Source organism: Arctopsyche grandis, chromosome 9, assembly GCF_051622035.1.
Source record: "Arctopsyche grandis isolate Sample6627 chromosome 9, ASM5162203v2, whole genome shotgun sequence".
Taxonomy (NCBI): Eukaryota; Metazoa; Arthropoda; class Insecta; order Trichoptera; family Hydropsychidae; genus Arctopsyche; species Arctopsyche grandis.
This window is the reverse complement of record NC_135363.1, coordinates 25,664,601-25,684,046: the sequence shown is the minus strand read 5'-3', so window position 1 is coordinate 25,684,046 and position 19,446 is coordinate 25,664,601. Positions and strand designations below refer to the sequence as shown.

Genomic DNA, 19,446 nt, shown 5'->3' with positions numbered 1-19,446 from the left:
AACGATATAGCAGGATAATAAATATTCACATACATCATGTGTGATACTTATTGGAATTTTAATTTTAAATATTTGAATTATTTATTACATGGTATTCATTTATTGAAAATTTTTGTCTGTCGGTTATAGCAAATTGATTCAAATAAAATCTTTCACTTGTCTTGTGAAGTGAGTTTGTCCATTTTCTTCTATGTAACTTTGAAATTCAAATGTACTGCTGTTATTTATTCTTGTGCAAATTATTTTTACAGTCGTACTCCTGGTTCACGTCAGCCATCTCCAGCAGACGAGGAAATACATCGCAATGGAAGCGGAGTCGGCGGCAACATCGGAGGAAACGTCGGCTGTGTTGGGGAAGGCGCCCCATTCGCACCAATCATGCCTCCCCTACCCCATCACATGCATACTATGCAACCACATCAGGTTATATTTAGTTTCTTTTGATTCTAATTCTCAAGTTTCAACTGTATCCCTGTGTTTGTTTTAATCATACAATTAACATTGCCGAATCAGTTTTCATATTTGTCCGAGTCCAGAGAGAGTTATCGTTATACATTGCATGTTGTTACTTACTGTGTTCTATAATTCGTTTTACGTTATGCCATACATACTAATTTTACAATTAAAACTTTCAGCCCCATCCTGGTATGCTTGGTCATCCTGGTCAGCTTGCTGGTGCACCCCACTTACAAAATTTGCATTCCCAACATCCTCAACATCCGCAACATCACGCCCAGATGCATCCAGGTATGAATTTTTCTTTTACTAAATTCAATATATATATATACATATATTAAATTATCATTTCCTGATTTTAATTAATAATTGTTTGTCTTTTTTAGGAATGGCTTTGAATGATTCGATGAATCACATTGACACATTAGCTTTGCAAATGGAGCATCATCAACAATTTGAAAATTCAAATTTCGCGCAATCACAGCAGGTAATGGATTCACTTTTCAAATAATGCTCCAAATAATTCATTCACACTTTTTTGAGCTTTTAGAATGTAATTTTAGCCACGAGTACACAAAAAAAACATCTAAAAATGTACTTGTATTGTACACACGTATATGGAAATCATTTTAAGATTTTAAATGAATCATTAGTGTAAAATTGGTTGGTTAAAATATGTATTTTCTTGGAAACAATATGATTATTCACCTGTTTAGAAACAAATTTGAATAGTTGGATTTCTATTTAACGTTTTCACGAATATATGATGAATATGGATATTTGTGATGAAATTCATTGTTCAATAACACTGTTCAACACGAAAAATGGTTCAGAGACGAGATATGACTTTTCTTATAGATCTATGCCCAGTAAACACGAATCTGGTATTAAAAAACACTTCCAATTAACCCTTTTAAACGAAAACAAAAAATAGTGTGGCCATAAGGGCTGGGCCGCACCGCTCAACCCATACAAAAAAAAAACACTCATCAAGACGCGCCGATTCATGCAACTATGTAGACGAACGTTGTACCAACGAGAATTATATAATTAAATGGATTCATTACCATACTGTGAGCAATCTACGACATGCCACTATTGTATGAATGATCAATCTATAAGATAATTTCTCAATTAATTGCTCAATATATGAGGTAATTGAACTAAAATTTGATTCAAATATCATTTATTGTACGTAATAAGTTTGTTAAATCTATCGAGTACAATAAACATTAATTTGAAATAACAAAAATATAACAAGGGAATTTGCCGGAGATCGAGGAAGAAGAGACGAAATACAATTAGTTGGAGAAAATTAAAGAAAATGTGGTCTACAAATTATGTGGATAATGTAAATAACAGTGTCCCTGTGTATTTAACAATAGACAGCGGTTTTGAAGGACTTTCGACAGGTGCTGCTGAAATAAATCTTCTGAACAATTATTTCTAAATAGGTTCTGTAACTGTATCATCTTTACTCATTGAATCATATTGAAATCATATTGAATATATATTATTTTAAATGAACAGGATGTGCCTGTGTCGTGTAAAATTAATATTCAAAATAATAGAGATGTTAAACATCCTTATAAATTACAATAGATAATACTAAACGGTAAGTAAGACTTTTTCGACTTGCTTACGACGACAATAAAACTTGAGTCCAACTTCTTCTGCGTCCATCTTGAAAATGAGCGGAATCTTGGTCGCTTTTGCTCTCTATAGTGAGTCTACAAATTATGTGTATAATATAAATAATAGTATCCTTGTGTATTTAACAATAGACAATAGCTCTAACACATGTATGTATATTATTTTAAAACGACAGGGTATGTGGCTGTTTTCTGTAAAATTAACAATTGAAATAATAGAGATGTTGAAAATCCTAATAAATTACAATAGATGCGTTGAATGCGTATTGTACGTATTGCGGTATTGTATTTTGGTCTCTATAGTGAAAAAACAAGTAGCAAGTGCGGTCATCTCAGGTCGTCCCCGAGTTGAAAGGAAGGCCGCACTCGCAGACTTTTCAGCGACAAAACTCGTCAACAAAGTTGTTCGCGAGTTGAGCGGTGCGGCCCGGCCCTAACACTATCCCAATAAACATGTTTCAATAGAAAAAACTCAATATAAAATAGTATTAACAATGGGAAAAAATCCCAAGTGAAAATACGTACTTTTGACTTTTGATTTGAACTGGACGACTATTTAGCGAGATTTGAAAGCTGAAAAGTTCTACAAATGAAAGATAAAATACCCGACTATAGATTCCAATATTCATTTTGAACAGGAAATTGACAGATTTTGAGACATCGACCGAACAACACCAAGATATAGAAAAATCGCGCGATTTAAAAAACACATATCTCCGAATCTCGAGCCAATCAACATTTTTTTATTACCAGATTCGTGTTCACTGGGCATAGATCTATAAGAAAAGCCATATCTCATCTCTGAACCAAACAAAAAGTCGTCATTTGTCGAACAGTTTAATTTGTGTCATACCATAAAAAGTATTTTATTTCATATTTATGTGTTTCAATATTGGAATCCAATTTATGTTAGAAGATACATATTTATTTACTGTTAAATCTATGGAGTATCTGCAAGGTTCGTACGAACCTTATTGTTGACAATTTTAATAATAACTAATTAATAGCATATTAAGTGTATCTATCATAAATCAAAATTTATTTAGATGTAGTAATAATAATAATTTTTCTTTCAGACGAATAGCGATTTTTTTCATTCTTAATATTTGTAATTTAAAAAAAAATATTGTATCAATTTTGTATTGAAAACTGAATCAGTAAAATCACATCCCAACACCCACGATTTTAAAATTTTCAAAGTGTTGTTGGTATTTCACAAAGCTTAGATATTTCACTCATAGATGCCTCAAGTTGGTAAAAATTGAATTATTATTTTTCCATCAGGAAAGTATTTGTCTTCCAAATGGTCTATTTTATAGTAAAATTTATAAAGTAAATTATTGGTATTTTTTGTTTAGGGTTTTTACCAATTTTTTACCTACAATTTGTGTAGAATTTTCACATCTTTCATATTCGAGAATTTCGATTTCGTTATTTTTTTTAAACGTTAATATAAATTCTCATTTGTATTTTGTATTACAAATACGTATAACTAAATATAGCAATAGATTTTTTAGTTTCTTGATTATAATTTATTACCCCATAGTACAGAAATAGTTTTGCTAATGCAATGTACATATCATCATATTTATAGATACATTGTAGAAATACCTTGGTTGGATCAATTTGAAAGCAATTAAACAAATCTAATTATAAGTATAGTTTATATATATTTGTAATAGTTACATAATAGATTTACTAATTTCCGAAAAAATCTTTGTGAAAGAACAATACATATATGTATGTATGTACTACATAGATCAGACTATGTGTATCCATATTCCCAGATTTATGTAATAAAATAATATATTATATGTCACGATATATTACACGATGATATATAATTATATATATTTTTTTTTTTTTTTTTTTTTACTATCAATCAATCATGAATGAATTCTTTGAAATTAACAGCCATATTTTATTTATCTTATTGAATACTAGTGTTTTTACTTGTCTTTAAGGCTCAGCATTTGTAATATAATCCGCTTAAACATATTTAATCTAATAGTAAACATTCATTTGTTTTTTTATTAAATTTATTTTAATCGAAAAAAATATAATATTCAAACCAATTGAATTGTCATAGAAACTTTGTTTTGTTTACAAAGTTCCAACCAACATTAAATATTTTCTTACATACTTACAAAGTTTCTTTTAAAATTTTATATTAGATATATAAGATTATTAAATTTGAATTTATTAGTGGATTTACTTCAATATAATTTGAGATTCTAGTTGGCACATACTGTAATAAAAAATGAGTGTTTCGGTTCATTTTTTACTACTCTTGACTCCACAGCCCTTGTTTGAATACTGTAAACTGTTGGGCCACGTGACTCCTGTTAATATTCAACGATCGTCATAGTAACTTTGATTTGTTTTCGATGCTTCTATCCAAAACTTAAATACATACAAATTCTCTTTCGAAATCATACATTGAATACAAGAAAAACGTATTAAACCGCCACTGATTTTTTTTTGGTCCAAAAAAGTGAATGAATTGAGTTCCCTGGATAAATGCTTATTTTAAATGTGCCGAAGAATATGTACATCTAATATATTATTTCGAAAGAGACTTAGTATGTAACTATATTTGGTTGGGAACATCGAAAACAAATCAAAGTTTCTATGACGACGATATCGATATATGGTTGAATATTATTTTTTTCGATTCAAATAAATTTAATAAAAAAACAAATGAATATTTACTATTAGTTTCGCCATGTTTAAGCTGTTAATATTACAAATACCGAGCGAAGCCGGGTAAAAACACTAACCCTAATTTTCCACGAATTCTGAGAACGAATAAAATATAAAAAAAAAGGTTTTTTTTAAATCGCCTAAGGGAGTGTCTTTGTTTCGGCCCTCCTACCCCCTTCCCTCGAAAAAAACATCCTGGCTGCGGCCGTGATATTTAGTAATACTATAAATAAAATTATTGTTTTAGGGATACGTTGCACCACCTGGAAGTTCTGGAACCCAATCTCTTGTGAATGGTGGAGGTCTTGGAGTCGGCGTAGGCGTTCTTCCACCTCAACAGCAACAGCTTTCAGATCAGCAGCAGCAACAACAACAACAACAACAACAACAACAACAACAGCATAACTTCGATGTTCAGGTATGTCAAAATTATTTAATTCTATGTTTCGTGCAAAACTATCTACCACTATTTTCCTTCGAAATATTTGATATAATTTAAATTTCTTCATTTGAGTTCCAATTACATTTATCTTGTGTACAAATAAATAATATCTGAAGGCTTATAAATAAAGGTTAACATTCTTAGTGCTTTTGGGATTACTTTGAAAAGGGTACAACGCCATTCTGACAGTTTAAAATGGCCGATTTCTGATTATACCTTCCGATTTGGAAAGTGCCCATATGTAATACTTAATATTGCCTACGTTTAATTTGATACTGAGTTTACTTTTTGCATATTTTTGGTAACGTTGTATTGGCATTTATTTTCAAAATCTGATATACATATTTGGATAAAAATTTCGACGTAATTTTGAATTTTTGCCTTAACCTTATTGTATTTGATCAAAAGTACAAAAGTACTCGTTTCGCGTATTGTGCTTTAGCATCGGATTTAACAATGTCAGGATGGTATTTCGTTCTATTAAGTTAACTAAGCTGTCGTTACTCACCTGCCTACAGTGAAATTGAACTCTTGGGAAATTAAAGCTCGATGCTTCCCCACAAACGGTTATCTCTGTCCGTCTTGAGAAGAGTAAATATAATTAACTTTAAACCCTAATTATGAGAATGGCCGTCTTTAATCGCGAACGAATCTATATTCAAATAAAACGTTTTCTGTGTGCGCGAGATCGATACGCTCTCCTGCCGCTGCATTTTAATTCCCATATTTATTCCGAGCACTTTTTTCGTTATTATGAACAAACAGCTGATGGAATAATAGAGTAAAAAGTTTCCACTCTCACGCCGAAGTTGGAGCGCAAAAGCTCTTTTGTTTATTAAACCAATATGGTTTCTAATAATACGTGTGATGACCGCGTTACGTCCTCTCGGGGGTTGAATTGTCTTTGTGCTAATGTTTGTTATTCTCTTTTTAATGTTCGCCCTCTTTTGTCACTCGTAATGACAAAAATGAATACCTTCACCGCTGATGGCACTTCTGCCGAATTTAATTAACGCCCTCAACTTTTGTCTCTTTTCATTTATCATACATATACCACAATTCGTTCTTTTTTTTATTTACTAATACTTTTTATCACGATCGCATATTGAATTTAAATTTAACTGGCGGTGGCTTTTTTTATAATGAAATTGGTGATTGTGCCTTGGTATGCATGTATTATATGTAGTGAGGGTTTGAAATACAGGATTCGTTTGATGTTCAGGCGTGCATACGCGTTGGCTTGCGAGCCGCATTGCAAAGCCAATAGACCTGGCGGCTGAGCCGACGCTAATTGAAGGATTGCGAAGACGTTGATGTCCGTCTTCGCATCTCTACAAACACCTAGATTCAGTCTTGAAATTAGGAATGCTCTAACTTAGGGAAGCACACTGAAGGATAAGACTGATTTAATTCGTTTGGGCGTCTGGACCACGATTCTACTAATTAATACTTATTTTGAAATAATTAATTGACTAAATCTTGTATTTTTTTAAATCAGAAATGTTAACGGGAATATTGTCTCATGATGGATGCTGGTTTCAGCTTTTCTCGTTTAAGTGTATATATGTAATCTAGTAATCAGTCAAATCGTTTTGCTTCCAATTTTATTTCGACGTTGCGCAAATTATAAAATAAATGCAAAATGCTATTGGAAATTTTATAGATAGATTTTCACGTTTCGATTCGACCGGTAGCTAAGTCTATTTCCGTATCGGGGAGGGTGTTATTTCGAATTGCATGCCAATTCTATTTACGTCTGATTTTACCTGTGATTTTATTCCCGTTGCAGTTTTTAATTGGCTCTCAGTGCTTATTTGTTGTGTTATGTTTTTTTTTGTTATTTGATTCTGATCAGTGATTCTGGGTTGACGTTTTGTTGACAACGGATGTCGGTTTTGTTTTTTCGAATCTTAAATCCGGTCACATTAGAACAATCGATTCATTCCATCACCCGAGCGATTGAATTTTTCTTCGAAAATTTCCATTGTTTTGAATGAATTCGGCAAATCCGTGGTTAATTTTCAACATCCGCACGGTTCTGCGTGTTTTTGCGTACGTATTTGATTGTTCTTCGACAAATATCCCATGTCAATCTGCGGTCGTGTTTAATTATTTATTTATCCGTCTCGAATTAGTTTGGCGCCGAAACAATTAGACTATTTTAATTCGTCGGCCTTGTTCGTAACTCCTATTCGATATAATTCGTCTAAAACGAAAATTGTTTTTACTATATACATATACATATATACATACGTTGCACAAAACCGTGTAAATATTTCTTATGTCGGTGAAACTGTTTAGGTTTCGGTGTTTGCAATATTTGTCAAGTGTCCTTTTTGCAGGTAAACTCGCGGTGCCATGGCTCGTACTGGTTGTCTCGAAGGATTTGATATTATTTATATTTACAACCCCTAGCGATATCCCCGAAGTCTCTTAAATTTCTTCCCCTTCTCTGGCCTTACTTCTTCTTTACCTCTTTGCGGTTTGTTGCGAAAATATTTTATCGATCTTGTTATAGCTAAATATGCCATCTTTATTATTTTAGTGAGCCCTATCTCTCCATGCACACCGTGTTCTTAATAATATTGTATGATGTTTATTGTCAGGTGTTGTGTAAATAATGGCGAATTTTTTACTCATTATTTATAATCAAGTACACGGTTTTATAATTACAATTTTTTTTAATTGTTGCCTTGTTTTTAACATCTTTGGGGAGCATTTTTCCGGGTGAGCGTTTAGAGGCATTGTTTTGTACGAAGAAAGATAAACGTTGAATTGAAAACAACTTCTCTAAAACAATGTCAGAGAATCATTCGTATGTTTTTTCCCTTTAAATAACGCAGTATTTTTGGTTTGTTCAGGTGTTGATTTGTTGATGCGGAAACATTAAAAGACAAATATCACGTATTTCGTTGTTTGCACCTCAAACTAGAACGGCACTTTTGACTTGTTTTCGTATTCAACGCTTAACGCTTTTGGTGGACAAAACACCGTTCTTCGCACAACTGTTGAATTAAAGTACCTACGGTTCTTAATGCTTTAAGAGGGCATATCGTCTTATATTTCTTTCAAAATGCGACTTCGAATGAACTGAACGGTTGGCCCCCAGGCAATTTTTTTTCAATACATTTGTAGTTGATACGTATTTTTATTGGATTGCATAAACCCTGTAATAAAAGTACTGTGCAAATCGTTTATTACGTACAACAAGGGGACGACGCAATAATTTGTTCTTAATAAAAGTGAATCTTGCATTGGAAATATAATTTTATAATATAAGTTTATAATTATTATTATAAATATAATTATAAACCTAATCATTTTTCCTTTCTGAAGCTAATTGTCTCAATAATTTTGAGATGTAGGCTATGAATACATAAGTTTGAAGCCATTGATTAATAATACTCTCGGGTCAAACCGGATGGAACTATTATTACTTACGTTGATAAATTGAATTGAAGTGAAGTTTTCAAAAGCTTCTTGAGCATTTGAAAACTATAGAAAGTAATACATAGACACAGGTTCGATAGACTTATACCGCGCCAGGTCGCTTTTCACCGCGGTGACGCTTCGGGATGGCTTCGCATCCCGTCGTAAAGGTGTCCTCGTAAATTCGTCTTACGGCTCGGCCTTTATACCATATGTGCCCGTTTCGCGGTATTAGTGACGTACACGTAGCATCATGCGTCCCCTGAGGAACCCACCTTTTCTTCATGAAATCGTCCCGAAACCTATTTTACCTCCCGCCGTTATTCCTTATTGATAAATCCATATTTTAAATTTTTTGTCATTTCCGAAAGACGCTTTCGGTTTTTTTTTGTTCGAATACTATCACGTCTTGTTAGAATATAACTCATCGGGATATCTCTTAATACTTTATAATTAATGGTTTGTTTATAATTATAACCACTGTGCCAACTATAAGTTTATTGCATAAATTCTCGGGATGAATCCATTCGGATTTCTCTGTCAAACGTAATAAATCAGTCGAATATTCAACATATTAGAGGCAGGCGAAAATTCACACATTTAATTGCGACTCTTGAGTGCGAATGACTTTGAATGATTTAAATAATCGCGGCGATATTGAAAAATTTCACGCTCTTGATTAATTTATTAGGTTGGGGCCGATTTTCAATATTTATTCAATTTGCATTTTCGCTCACATGTTTAAATTTGAGTAATTATATGGAATGTAACGTCTTATTAATATCACCGTTGCTTATTATAACCGAATAGGTTTTTTATTATTACCGAAGTAAAAGATTCATTCATTAAAATGTTATTCACATGTTGAATACGAAAAGTTATGTAAAATGTAAATTTTTGTTTAGTCGGGTTAATTCATTACAAAGCAACATCGACATTGTTTTAGTTTTCCATTCAGTGTCGTCGAATGTTTTACGATCGAGTTCAATAGTCAGTCCTCGGTTGTTTGCCATTAAGTGACATTCGTTGTTTCCACTGGCATGAAATTTCACTTTTGCGAATGCGGCGCAGTCTATTTGCGAAAGGAATGGAATTCGACGAGTTAAAAGAGAGTCGTGTCGAATATTTTCCTTGAAATATTTGACAGATTTACCCTTCAACGGGGGGGGCACATTCTTGACTGGCGCGCATCACCGTGTCACTTCTTCAACGGCCGTGTTTACACGATATGTATTGAATTAATTATGTGGGTTTGCGTTCGTTAAGTTTTCTCTGAAAAATATGAAAAATGATCGAATGAAAGTTGGCTACGTGTGTGGATGTGCGTGCGTGTGGGTGAGTTCGTATGTGAGATTGAGCGCGTTCATTTGTTACCTTCGCGGTTAAATAACAACACGTTATATTTTTTACGCACGTCGACGCAATCCACAAACGTGACATTTATTTATATTATTTGTGAATTTTCACGTCAACCTTTCAACAGGATTTTTTATGCCCACCATTCCTCTAGATGTGCGTATTTTTTCCGAATCATAACGACGTTAGGGAATTTTTACACCATTTTATTACAAATGTACATACGTGCGCTAATTATTTCTCCGGAGGGTGAGAACCACTTTTATTATTTTATTAAAGGTGTGTTCGGCCGTATAGCTTTCTTGGCAATTGTAATATACTGTTGATTTTCACGCGCATTCTTGTATTTTCTATTTTGATAGTAATTTGGCGTTGCATCATAACGCAACCGGTGAAATGGGCCTGTCAAACCATCACTCCACTCTGCATGTGTATCATCTCAAAAAAAAAAAAAAAAAAAAAATGCCGCTTGCAACGAATGTGTTGCGTCATTCCGACGCATAATTTTACTTATTTTCACCGTCGTATCGGTTTCACACTTGTGATGTAAATAAGTGTTATAATGCTCTAATTATTATTTTGTTCATTGAAACGGAATACCGTGAAAGTTAGACGAAACCCGTTTTATATTCCAATGCACTTCGATTTTATATTAATATACACGCGTTTCATAACAATAATAATAATGCACATTTGGCGTAAGAGTGCGATGCGGTTTCCATTTTGCAGTACATATGTATATATATATTTAACCGCAAGCACTCGTCAAGTTTCGTCATAAAATCTAATCGTCGTTTTTATGAATACAATACAATCTCGATTTAGTGGAAGTCGAGTTGAATAGTCTCTATTAGTTCTATTTCATTTCAGTAGTCTTGTATCGGGCAAACATTGGTCAGAACATGTGATCAATAGGAATTTACTTCAAACAGCCGTAAAACGAATTAAAATCATTTTCTTACAATTATGTTATAATAATAGGCTGGTGGTATATCTGTGCGTTCGACATTCGACAAATGCAAAAATCATAAAAATCCAAATATTGCTGTTTCAAGTAAGTTTAATGTTAAGAATTAAATATATAAATTCGGTATATAAATTGTAAATAAAAGAATTTGATCAAATTTAATTTAAGTTGACGCTTTTCTTGGACGGCGTCTCCTCGTGCAATATATCTCCGTTTTCTCTATTGCACCTAGGTTCATTACTCTGGTGATGAATGAGTTTACTAACATCCGTTTCAAGCGTCCACTGTCGCTGAAACTTCCACTCATATATTCGTTCGTACATGTACGTATGCATAATATACACATGTACAGCTGCTGGACGTGCTTATCGCGTTTTATATTAAAATTTGTAGTGGCCTGAAAACTATTCTCATTCGTGTCGTAGGTATATTATGTTATATATTATGTAATGTACGAGATAATGTAACACCAAACGTAGTAAACCGGGGAGGATTCGGTTGCTGTGTTCGTTGACCGCTTGGTGACAGGTTAATTCCTGGAATTTACCGTTCTGTGTCTTTATTATTAGCCAATGTTTATCCCCACGACCGGTCGCATCCAACGGGATTAGTGTATTGCCGAACGTTTACGAACTTCACGGGTGCGCGTTTTAGTTGTTTTATGAATTATTTTATTATGCTTGGAATATTCCTGGTTTTCTTACCTGTAATATACTGTTTTACTGGCGTTGTGTGCCGTGCCAAAAATTTCGTTACAGTAAGTTATTTGCAGAATTTCGCGAAATAAACTTGGTTTCTAGCATTATTCATCCGAAGTAGTTTTTTCATTGGCACATATATTATCCTCGTGGCGTTCGGCCAGCTTTTAAATTTCTAACGATTCTTTTATTTGTCATGATTTTCTTTGTCTTGATTGTTCGTCTTCATTACGCACATTTTGACGAATTCATTTCAGTCATTCCGTTTATTCGGTTTCATTCGCTTTTACATTTTTTTCGCTGAATTGAAGCTGTCACTTACCATATTGTTTTTGATATGCCGCAGCATCGATATTGTTTACAATCTCTGCTAATGAAAGCATTTGTCGACGACAAGCTCATATGTGCAAGAAGTATCACACCCATCAATTAATTTCTAAAAAAGAAAACACGTTTTCTTTCTCGTACGACTGACTCGTCGGATCGGTGATCTGTTTTCACGTGAAGTGATTCTTTTCACTGTTTGGCTGGTTTCCCAAGGTGTTGCACATCTTCTTACCAGATGTTTTCCTCTCGCCAAAATTATCAACACTCATCCATCCACTTGCGCGCCCGCATAAAATATACTCGCACATGATTATTGTTATTTATGTTGTATTATTATTATCATCGTCATCGTCTATTTCTAGATACGTTTATCACACCATCGTCGAGTTGCACTCCGATTGCCGATTGTGATTGATTGAAAATGCATTCGAGAGCAGTGTTTATTTCGGCGGTGCACAGTCACCGATGCGCGTCCCAATTACACCTCGGAATTCTTTGTTCAGGGGCTGCGCGTGGGATGCTGTACGCCTACCTGTGGTCGTTCTCGACCACATTAATCTGACGGTGGCTTGCTTAATCAAATTGTCTCTATGATCTATTCGGAGCGCGCTTGACCATTGGCATAAACCGTGAATCAACCGGCTATTATTATATTTTCTCAGTGATGTAATATAACGTGTGCGTCGCGCCGAGAAGTCTGAAAATCTCTTCGCGCGCATCCTGAATCGGTGTGAGTGTCTGGATGGATGCACGCAGATGTTCTTTGTACGCGGTGACATATTTTCGGGCAAATGGGTAAACTGTGTCGCGGCGAAAGGGTTAAAAGTCACGTCGCCCGCAATGAAAATATTGTGTCAATGCTCCTACCCAAGCTAACCCCCGCGTTGAATTCGTTGCTCTTGTTCCAACGACCATAATTATAATTTGTCGGTCATTGTTTGACACCAACGACGGGTCGCATTTGAACTCTAGTAGAAACCGCCCCCAACTACCACTTTCATTCTGTTTCGGAGGCTTAGTTTATCTATTTTTGCATATGATGACTTCGATTTAAATTTATTCCTCCATAATTTTCTATAAGTATATATAAGTTTTCATACTAAACTAAGCACAAACTCAATCGTTTCCATAGCAAAAAATGTGTCGCATACTATGTAAATGCGAATTAATTTTGTCTGAAAAAATACTTCATTAAATATTTTTTTTGAAAATTATTAAACGAATTACGCAATTTCTTCAGTAATAAAATAATATGAGACCGCTAGGCTAAAAAGGGACACGCTGCCTATATAGGTTGTACAAGTATAATGTCTAAACAGATATACATTGACATTTACGTTTTATATACGTACTTGCGGAACCGTCGAGCGACGTCATCATCTACGTACCCCGTATCCCATGACGGTTTACGGGGCAACATCGAGACTTTATCTCGCAACTCTATTATGGTCGCTAAGTAGTATTAAATGTATTCCTTACTCGAGAGCGTCGCTGAATTTTTTATCTCTCACGTCGATGTCAAATTACGGAGACTATTAGGGAGACGTGGGGGAGAGCGCGCACACTCGTCTGTCAAACGCGGGAAAATGAGATGAGCGCTCTCCTTCGCCGTGTATGTGTATGTGTTCTGTCACATTATGTCTCCTTACCTGCCTTCAGTCGAACGTGGCCCGATCGTTCGCGTTGCGGCCCACCTGAAAGGAAAATTTGGTCTATTTTTGCAACGGCATTAAATTTTACGGCATTGAAATTATTATTCGATAAAGCAAACGCGCGAGTGCTATATCCATTTGCGAGATGATCTTCCTGTCAAACGGTTGATAGATCTATCGAGCGTTTGTTTCTACGTTGTGGAAACAAAGAAACGCTTTAACTTTTAGAATTGTCTGTGCACATTACCCCACACTCATCTGTCTGTCGACGCTGTCAAGCGTCACCGATGACGAGGACGTCGCTTCTAACCCCCTCACCCGACAAAGAATGGAGCCGCCACCCCCTGCCCCGCGTTTGAAAGCGATTTCGCGCGCTTTTAACCTGTCGAGCGCCGATTCTTTGACGGCCGAGTGTGACGTGCGTTCGTCTTTTAAAAAGGCAAAAAAGCGTACGTTAATTTGTCACGCGTTGAATTAAATCAAGTCGCAAACGTATGCGAAGTGATAAAAATTCGCTTCTCTGAATATCAAGTCCGTTTCGATTCCTTTGCTAGACAGTCTCGACGTTGACAATGCACTGGGTAGGTTTGTGTGAAATTTGATTTAACGACAAATTCGGTCATATCATACGTTGAATTTTGAACCGTCCCATGTGGATTCGGTATATTGAACGTTTGACTAAATGCATTAATTTATTGGGTCATCTCGGTGTGATCACTAAGGCTGAATTGCACCACAGCCACAAATGATCAAAGCATACATTCAAAGTTAAAACAATAAATACATGTGTAGTAATCAGAATTTGTGAACTACATAGATTGGATAAAGATACATATATCTTTAAGGTGTCAAATAATACTCTAGCATAGTCACTAGGTCATCTTTAATTGTATAAATGGGAAATAGTTGTTATAACTCAATAATAGTAAAGTGAGCTCTCGAGTGCGACTTTCTTCTACAAGAAATCATGGTTCTTCACTTTCTAGCTGCAATAAGCACACTTGCGCGCACTGCTTTCGCTATTTACGCAAAAAATCAGTACGTCCGAATAGTGATAGCACGGCGTTTTTAAATGTACCCTTTTTTGTTTGTAGAAATACTTAAATCGGATTGGCCCCGTTCAATTACCCGTTTTTCCGATTTGCATTTTCTCGCTTGTTTAAGCGTCGACCGCGCATGTGAACTTGTCGTTCCGGTTATATTCTACATAGTAATTGTTTGCGCACAACAACAACCCCAACTAGAGATGGTTAACAACACAATTTTTCCCACATGCGTCTTTTTACGAGCCAACAACGCCATTGTTGACTTCCGTTCACACGAACTCTCATATTATTAATAAGTACGGGTTTTGTTTCTCCGCCTTCGATATTTATTTTTTAGCGCATCTTCGTCGGGTGCTCGGAACGATGGGAAAAGCGATCTTCTCCCATTTCCAAGCGTCGCTCGCTTTGATATGTGAACTTGCAGTAACTTTAACGGTAGCCTGATTAATTAAAAAAAACAACTAGAGTTTTAAAAACCCGTAAGGTCAATCGCGAGATTAGTCCAGACCTTTAAGCATATCTTCGACATGGGTACTAATGATGTCATCGACGAGTCACACTGCGATAAGGAATTAATTTAGTTTAAATATGTAATTTTAACCATGATATCAATTGAGACACTGCTGACCAATTCACACAGTTGATCGTGTATGAATGACTCACCCGAAATGTATCATCAATCAAATTACTGTATTTGAATTTCATAAGAGAGATAAGAATTAGTGTAAGCATTCGTAGCATCAGTCCGTAATCAACTCAATGGAATTCACTCACTAAATAAATCGCTTTTTTTTAACCTGCTCGTGTTATACGAAGCCACAAGCTTACACACCAATGTTATTTGATAGGCAATTCCTTATATTTGATAGGCAAACTTCCCAGTGGATGTTCAGATTATGATTTGAAAATATCTGGATGGATTAATTAGTAGTTTTGTATATTCTTTTGATCATTGAAGGGCGTTTAAGGTTACCGCATCTCGGGTCCCAGTCCTGGGGGTCGGCCCCCTCTCGTCCGAGTGTGCGTGACATTTAACAAGCGGCATTTCAGTCCAAATGTCAGCGAAAATGTCGAACAATAGCGACGACACTCGTCGACTTCACGGTCCGACGACCGTTTTGTGCGACCTTTGCTGCCAATTGCTCCACGGGGGAACGCACCCCCGCCTTTGTGCGCCATTTTCTTGGCATATGCCGCCCTGGCGCCCACAACAACACCTCCCTTAAATATTTTCCAACCTTCGTCATTCACGAACCCATCGTTTCGACAATACCCTACATTTTCCATTCATTGATCCTCTTTGCCGTGCGCCCCCGGTAATGATCCTGCCCCAATTTTCGCAGTGACCCATCCGGCACTAATTATGACTACTGTACATATGTACATATCAAAAGATATTAGTTTTTATCAACAATAACCCTTCTCAGAAGTGTTTTTTAAATACATTTTAAATCGACCTTAAATATATGTACTTTTTTCTTAGGTAGTATGTAGTAACAGTTACATATATTATAGTACATGCTCCGAGTTATAGTACATACAAGTTCCGACAACAATCAATCTGTATCTCGTGTGAAATTATGTACACGTTTTTATCGAAGTGATTATCTGATCTTTTAACCAGTTATTATGATTATATTAAAAACGTCGTAGAAATATCGTGATTTGTGTCCATAATAGACAAAAATCTGTATTGATAGTTAAACACTGATTTAGATTTTTTTTAAACACTTGCAAAATATATTATTATTCCAAAAACTTGCATTATCAAATGTATCATCGTGTGTGTAGTATTAATCTCATCAAAGGTCGACGCATTTGAATATATGCTAAACATCCTCATTTTCATCGTGAAAGATCTGCTCCCAGGCAGTAAACAAGCTCATTATTTGTCCGTATTGTGGCGATCTGCTTCATTTGGGTAATAAAGCGCTAACTATTTGGGTTGGCAGCCTATAAATTCATACAGACGATATAAAAGCCGTTGGGGCGACCACAATAACAAGCACCCCAATTACCAAAAGGACCCATTCTACGTACGAATACACATGTCAACGTTTTATGTGTATCACTTGCACTGCACTACGTCCATTCTTTCGTTTATCGCATACACTTATTTCCTGGGACACTAATAGTGGCGACGTGTTTGCTCAGAGCGGTAATAATATTTATCCTCCTCTGTTTATTCGTAGGTACATGTATACTCGATAAATAAGATTTTCGTATTATATATCACCAATATATTCCGTGTTGTGTTGTTGGTTTCGCGACACAATGTACAAAATGTTGATATTTTACCGACGAATGAAAAAGTTCCTCAACTGTTGTAACAATGAGTTTTGCAGTTTCATTTACGTTCCCGGCTCGCGTACAATTCTAGTTTTGCTCTTACACCGTTTTCAGCTTTCAACTGCAATATGAATAGGGATTTTTGAGATTACCCTACCACTCTACAAAAAGCTTTTTTGTTTATTTTATACGCTTACATTAATGTTGTTTTTTTATTATTTTATTTTATATTTTATATTGGTAAAAGTTACCATTTCTGGCGAGAAATCCACTTTTCGTTTGTTTCCCATTTCGCTATTGATTTTCATATTTGCGTATTGTAATTCCTATTCGGTGCTGTATTGAATTTGAATTTCTTATTTTTCGCAAACTTGTGTTTTCCTCTGTTCGAATTGGTCCAGCGGGAACTATTCCAGCGCACGATCCCTTATTTTCGTTTTCTTCTACGACTCGGTGGACACCCACTCACCTTTCCCCAGACTTTTTTTCGGTTAATACGGCCATATTGTTTTCGTTTTGGATTAATACACTTTGTCTCTCCATACATGCTCTGGGTCTATGAAATGTGTAGTGTGCGCGATTGTGTCATTCAAAATTAAAATAAATGTATCACCGGTTAACGCTAACTGGCCCGGCTATTCGTTAGCGAGGGCTCGGCGTTATAGAGGGCGAGTCACCACCTCGGTCGCCTGTTTTGGTGAATATTTAAAATTCATTAATGTTCTACGTGAGGCTCGTTAATTATGGATTTTGGATCATTTTTACGTGCCGATATTTTGAATCGAGCGCACGCCCTGCGTTTATTTGTGACGTGGCGCGTTGCATTTTAAACGACGGGTTATAATCGAATTTTAAATTTTCCCTCCACTGCATATACAATACCCAAGTAGGTATGTGTATAATGTGTTCTTGTTTGTGCTGATGCGTGGTTTTTAGCGTCATCGGATTATTATTGACAGTCTGGATTGTTGGTTTTGCGCCATTTTGTTTTAAATTTGAAATTTGGATGGTTGAAATGAAACGTTTGCTTTAAAATCCTCCGTTAAAAAACCATTTTGTTGAGAAAAAAAACTGAAATTGACATCAATCAGTTTCCAATATGTCTAATTTATTCGTTGCTAATTAATTGCTTTTTAATTTTGACTATATCATATACATACATATTTTAAAGTTAAAAGTATTCTAAATAAAGTTTAGGTGTACCAAGTGAATTGTACCTAATTTTAAGCGCAAAGTAGCCGAATTACAGTTCAATTTTCTTAATTAATACTATCTAAAATAAAGTTCAATTATACTTACATATATATTTTTTGTTTTCAATTATACATACATTTATATTTTATGGTTTTCCAAACTGAAAAATTTGTAATTTCATATACATATAAATTTGGTATTTCTCGTGTTCATTGAAACTGTGTACAAACGTTAGATTGAATTTTTTTTTTAATTTCAGAAAGTTTTGGAGATTATTAACTGCTACTATATATGTACATATACTCATATGCTTACTAGTTTTAGTTTTCCTTTGTGTACTTTCACATTTACGTTCACAATCATTTTTCCTAATTAAATGAAATTAATAAAGTATTGATTTTTTTTTGGTATTATGTAACTACGGGTGTTTTTCTTAATAAAAATATATATAGCATATGGTAACAACGTATTATATCGACAAATTAATCTTAGACGATTTAGATAAACTGATTTTTTTTAATGAATAATGTCAAAATTGACGTTTTCCTTCACACAGATAGCGTTATCGGTCAGATTACGTTAGTGCTAAAGACGATCAGATCAATATTTAAAATGCAAATAAAAATACGCAACTTCACCCGGTCATTTACAAGTTGGAATTTGAATAAATACACATGCAGGAGTAAAAAAATAAAAATATGTTTTATGTTAATGTGTCAGCTTTCGTGCATGTTGCCTTATCCAGCTTGTGCCGAGAACGCTTTTGATCACAGTCGCGCAATGCAATGGCTTAGCCTCAAGTTAGGTGATGTGCAACTTTCTGCAGTCAGTTTAAACTTTCTCCCTCCTAGAAGATTGTGCGCAGTTACTGTAAGATTTGTACGTCTTCAGTCTCTCGTACTACTTCCCATTTACAGCGACGACTTTGCTTTCCACCGACGATAATTTCGTTATTGCGTACGTACACTGTTTGTTGCTCGCACACACCATACCTGTAGTACCGTTTAATATGTAAGCACTCTGGTCGTGGACTCTAGGGTTAATATACCGCTCATTAGTCAACCCGTCCCGCACACGTCAGCAATAATATTTCACCTGGTATTTACTGCAACCTGGAAATTATTTCTCGGCTCGTTCGCGCTCTTATTAAACACAACGGTAACCCCTAATTTTTCTTTCGCACACGAACCCACCCGCCCGAGAAAATTTCATATATCGTTAACTATGTCTTTTTG

At 35.1% G+C, this 19,446-nt stretch overlaps 1 protein-coding gene across 3 annotated transcripts in view; it reads left to right on the top strand.

Annotated features, from left to right (window-relative positions):
• Positions 1 to 19,446, top strand: part of LOC143916905 (maternal protein pumilio-like) — a 171,640-nt gene that overhangs the window by 43,965 nt on the left and 108,229 nt on the right. For all 3 annotated transcript variants that reach the window (XM_077438188.1, XM_077438187.1, XM_077438186.1), the window contains exons 7-10: positions 252 to 423; positions 636 to 747; positions 843 to 943; positions 5,059 to 5,229. In XM_077438188.1, the coding sequence (XP_077294314.1) occupies positions 252 to 423; positions 636 to 747; positions 843 to 943; positions 5,059 to 5,229 (556 nt within the window). The remainder of the gene's footprint in view (positions 1 to 251; positions 424 to 635; positions 748 to 842; positions 944 to 5,058; positions 5,230 to 19,446) is intronic.